The sequence below is a fragment of the Pteropus alecto genome, unplaced genomic scaffold (genome assembly GCF_000325575.1).
Source record: "Pteropus alecto unplaced genomic scaffold, ASM32557v1 scaffold67, whole genome shotgun sequence".
In the NCBI taxonomy this organism is placed as follows: domain Eukaryota; kingdom Metazoa; phylum Chordata; class Mammalia; order Chiroptera; family Pteropodidae; genus Pteropus; species Pteropus alecto.
Window position 1 is genome coordinate 8,487,645 of NW_006441061.1, and position 5,070 is coordinate 8,492,714.

At 65.9% G+C, this 5,070-nt stretch overlaps 1 protein-coding gene across 1 annotated transcript in view; it reads left to right on the top strand.

The window, feature by feature from the left end:
- Positions 1-5,070, top strand: part of VAV2 (vav guanine nucleotide exchange factor 2) — a 135,923-nt gene that overhangs the window by 129,195 nt on the left and 1,658 nt on the right. The window contains exons 20-23 of the mRNA XM_025051251.1: positions 693-745; positions 1,899-2,015; positions 3,052-3,139; positions 4,342-4,465. Coding sequence (XP_024907019.1) covers positions 693-745; positions 1,899-2,015; positions 3,052-3,139; positions 4,342-4,465 — 382 coding nt within the window. The remainder of the gene's footprint in view (positions 1-692; positions 746-1,898; positions 2,016-3,051; positions 3,140-4,341; positions 4,466-5,070) is intronic.

Genomic DNA, 5,070 nt, shown 5'->3' on the forward strand with positions numbered 1-5,070 from the left:
CACGTGGCCTGGAGCAAATTCTCGGCCCCGACCAAGGCATCAAGCCGCCGGCCTTGAAGAAATTGAATCGCCCCTCCCCCGCAGGAAAAGACAGCTCAGTGGGAAAGTCCTGGGCCATTTTGGCGGAAAAGCGCCACTCACGCACGGGTCTCTCCCCAACCTCGGGCCTCAGTTTCCCCGTCTGCGTGGCGAGTGGGCGGAGAGGGGGCCGGTGGTCCGGGAGGCTCTGCCTACCTACGGCCCAGCGAGGGGAGGCCAGGCCGGGGCTCTGGCCGAGGCGGCCACAGCGAGGGGTCTCGTCCCCAGACCTGCCGTCCTGCGTGTGGCTGCCGCCTGGGCCATGCTGCTGCTGGCCACACGCCTGCCCAGGGCCGGGGCCCGCCTGCCCCAGGGAGCTGCGGGGAGGGCCCTGTCCCCGGCTGAGGGCCTGCTCCTGCCTTCGGTGACTCTCCTCCTGGGAATTAGGCGTTAGCCGGTGGCTCCCCATTCATTCATTCATTCAGTCAGTCAGTCAGTCACTCATTCATCCTGCCAAACCCTCCCGGAGGTGGTGCGTGCGGGCTGCTGCCCTCTGGGACCGTGCCATCCAGTGGTTCTGGGGCTGAAGGAGCAGGTCGTTGCTGACGGGCCCCTCCAGCCCCGACTCCGGGCGGCCCCTGGGGGGCTTTAACTGGAATGTGTTCCTTTGCCAGCCACCCATCGGCCGGCCACCGTCCCGGGAGATGGACTACTCGGCCTACCCCTGGTGAGTGCAGCTTCTGGCCCCTGGCTGTGGGGTGCGGCCCCGCACCCCCAAGAGCGGGCTGGGTCTGGGGTCTCGGCGCTGCCCTGGCCTGCGGAGCCGGGGGCTCCTCTCTGCTCTCGGTGTGACTCCCCTTCGCCAGACAGGTCGCAGGTCTGAACGTCTGAGAGACGGCAGCCCTTCGTTTGCGTGACCTTGAGATTTATTGTAGAAAATATACGAAAGTGGTTCGTTTAAGGCCAAAGTGCTAATCGCGTACGTCCTCGTGCTGTTGCTTGATGAGAGCACGAGGCTCTTTAGACGAGGGAAGGTGGACGTTCTGGTGACGAGTCACAGGTCGGACTTGGGTCCAGCTTTTTATGGCTCCACCTGCTGGGCCTCCGGCTGCCTCGGAGAGTGACACCCTGTGGTGGCCACTGTGACGGGCAGCTTCGGTGCGGTAACCCTCTACGCCGAGTACCTCGCCTTATGATTCTCGGTTCGGGGCTCGTCCCTGAAGCCACCCGTGCCCAGCGGCGCGGCGTGCCCGCACCTCGCCGTCCCCGGCACCTCGCCTCGGCAGCTCCGTCGTGTCCCTGAGAGTCAGTCTGACCGCGCGGGTCCTCCGCCCGCACCAGGTCTGCCGTGGGCGGGACCGAGCTGGGACCTGCCCTTGACAGACTGTTAGCGTGGAGTCGCTCTCGGTCGCTCCGTGTTCATATAAGGTCCGGTTCCGCCTGACGGGGAGGCAGGGCGCAGGGTCAGTGTTGGGGCGGTGGTGGTGGGAAAAGCCTGCTGTCGAGGTCTGTCCGAGACTCGTTCATGGAGGTGTCGGGGGTCTTCGGTGGGTGCCAACGAGAAACAAAAGCCGCACACGTGGGCTGTTTTTACTTCTCACTGCTCGTGAAATAGCGAAACGCCTCGCAGGCCCCGGGTGCTGTCGAGCGGGACCTGCAGGGGGCTGGCCAAGGTCGGGGGTCCTCATGCCCCATGATCTTCCCTGTGCCCCATGTGCTCACGGGCAGATGTGACTGCCCCCCGCCCCCCGGTCTCCTCTGGGCCCCACGTGCCGCTCGCCCGCTGGCGGGGCGTTATGCAGATGGCAGCCGTCGGCGCAGGGCGGTGCCGTCACAGGCCTTGGGACCGGTGCAGCCTCGTCTTCCCCCGGCTCCTCTAGGTTTGCAGGCAACATGGAGCGGCAGCAGACGGACAACCTGCTCAAATCCCACGCCAGCGGCACCTACCTGATCAGGGAGAGGCCGGCGGAGGCCGAGCGCTTCGCCATAAGCATCAAGTACGTGCGGCCGGCGGGCCGGGGGACCCAACCCCCACGCTGTTCTGACCCCCAAGGCCATGTCCCCTCCATCTCCCGGGTTTGCTGGGTTGGGGGTGGCTGTGGAGTAGTTGCTCACAGCAGGACACTTTTGAGATGGGTCTGTACAGCGCGGCTGGCCTGGGCCCTGTGTGACAACCCAGCGGCCAGCAGCCCACAGCTGCCCGGTGGGCATGCTTGGTCGTTTTCAGATCATGGGGACCAGAGAAGTATCAGGGGGGCAGGGATACTGTGAGGGCTCAGGGACTTCCCAGCAGTCCCACAGGTGGGCCTTCGAGAGCACAGAAAGGTCACCTGCTGCCATCTTGCAGCTTCAGCCAGTGGCCTTCGACTTGGGTGCCCTTCCCAGGAGCTGCCCCTCATGGGTCTGCCATCACCTCTTCAAGAGACAGAATCTGACCGGGGGTTGGTCACCACTGGCCTAGGACGCCCACGGGATGGGGTCTTGGGCCCGGCGCAGAGTGCCTGGCAGGCTTGTGCTTGGCGTGTTTGAGGAAGAGCCTGGGGCCCCCGGCTGGGGAGGAACATGCAGAGTTGGAGAAAATTGGGAGATGTGTCGGAGCTGGGGTTGGGGCGGCTCCCTCGGCCTCCTGGGCCCAGGTCAGGCCTTTGACTTGTAAACCACGCCGTGAAGGCTTCACCAGGAGGTGGGGGGACAGGACGAGGGGGACAGTCCCAGTGCAGAGAAGAAAGCGAGCAGAATCCTGAGTTGAGAAGTGTCTGGATGGACGAGAGGTGTGGGGCTTCGGGGCCTGAGGCCTTAGACGCCGACCGGGAATTTGGGCTCCAAACCAGCAAAGGGGACCCACAGATGGACAGACAAGCAGTGGGGGTCGGCTCGGCTGGGGTGGGGTGAAGGGCTGTGGGGCGAAGGTCGAAAGGGCGTGCCCGCAGCAGCAGGGGCTGGGAGCCGAGGCCAGGCCTGTGCTCCCGCATACTCGCGAGGAGCCCGGACCGAGGGGCTGGGGGGCTACTGAGGCCCGTGCGCTTTGCCCAGGTTCAATGACGAGGTGAAGCACATCAAGGTGGTAGAGAAAGACAGCTGGATCCACATCACGGAAGCGAAGAAATTTGAAAGCCTCTTGGTACGTGGCTCTGTGGCTCCCGCTGCCTGGCCCCAGGGGTGGGAGAGGGCTCGAGCCGCCCACCGCAGCCACACCGAGGCGAGGGGCGTCTGGCACCCCGGCCCCTGCAGGCCGGGCTTGCAGAGGGGTGAGAGCCCAGCAGGGGTCCCCCGTAGCCGGGCTGGGGGCCACTTCCTGGGGGAGAGCGAGTTTTCCCAGTGTGGGAAGGAGCCAAGGAAATGCATTCATAGGGCACCTTGGGACAGTTAGGGCGTCGTCACAGCCCTGAGTCAAGACTGTGCCCCTGACCCCCGCAAAGGGCCAGGTGGGTTGGCCATGTTGGACGGTGAGGGGAGAGGGCCTGACCGCTCTGGCCACCAGCAAAAAAAAGCAGCTGGTCGCTGACTGTCCTACCAGAGCCCAGGGCCTGGCACGTGGCCGGCCTCACATGGGGGGAGGTGTTCCAGTAGACCTCGCCCCCCACCTGCCCCCCCATCTGCCTCTGTAGCGCGTACCTTCCCAGCGCAGCCGGAATGCAGATGAAAGCACAGTCCTCCTCCAGGTGGTTTTAAAATCAGACCCACGATTTCTTTCTTGTAAGTGGTCCATGCCCTGAGAGCATGGGACCACAGTACCTCGCCTCTGAGACCCTCCCCGCCGTGGCCGCAGAAAAGCACAGAGTAGGACAGAGAGTGCCCACAATCCCCGCACCCTCCAAAGCCCAAGGCCACGTTCCTGGGCGCGTCCTCGCCGCCTCCGAGAAAGCTTGAGTGTGGTTCACACGCGCACCTCTCCACACGGAACCACTGGCCCCGCCTTTTGGCCAGCCCTTCAGCATGTGGACGCTGGCCGTCGGGGTCACCCTCCTTTCTCCCTGGCTGGCACCCGCATGGCGTGCGGACCCCTGGATACGTGTTGTTTCTAGAAGCGCTTCCCGGCCTCGGGCTCGGGGACCGCTTTTCTCCGCCACGGAGACCGCGGGACTCTGTTCTTCGCTGGGTTTTCCTGCGGAAGCTTTGCGAAGAGAAATTTCCGGGTCAGAACCTTAGCGATGCTGACCACCCACCCTGGGCCGAGTGCTGGGGCGGGAGCAGAAGGGGACTCCTCAGGGGTCAGGGAGAGGAGTCGCCCACGCGGCCCCGCGGAGGTGGGCGCGGGAGGCCGGGGCACCCGGGAGGGCTCCCTGGAGGTGACGGCCGTCAGCGGGCACGCGCGTCCTGCAGGAGTTGGTGGAGTATTATCAGAGCCACTCGCTCAAGGAGAGCTTCAAGCAGCTGGACACCACGCTCAAGTACCCCTACAAGTCTCGGGAGCGCGCGGCCTCCAAGGCCTCCAGCCGGTCTCCAGGTAATGCCCACGCCCACCTGGCACACCGCGCTCAGCTGGAGGTGTCCGCCCCTCCCTGGTCCCGCCGCCCAGGCCCTCACTGCCCACCGCCCCTGAGCAAGGCTTTCTGTGGGCCACTCTGAGCTGGGCTGGGAGCCTGTCCCCAGTGCCCGCCCCCAGGAGCAGTGGCCCAGACCCCCCTGAGCCCGGGCACCTTGGTGGCCCCAGGTGACAGGTGGGGGATGCCAGCTCTGAATTCCTGCTCCGAGTCTCGGTGCCTTTGCCCAGAGGTCAGCGTGGGGAGAGAACAGGGCAGGTCCCACCTGTCCTCAGACCACTCCCTGTGCCCCAGCCTCCCAGGGGCCCCCACGGTGAAAGCGCCAGCCCAGCCCAAGGCCACGTGGAGTCGGGGACAGGGTGGGCCCGCAGGCTTGGCATCCAGCCCAGCACCCTGTCCCCTGAGGCGTCCTGCGTCCTCCAGCCTAGGGGGCCCTGCGGGACCGTGGGCCCCGCCGGGCGAGCAGGCCAGCAGACGGGCGAGGGCCTTTAGTGAGCCCCCACCGCGTGCTGGGCATGGGGCCGGCGATCAGCGCCTGCGGGTCCCCATGCACCCAGCCCCTGGGCCC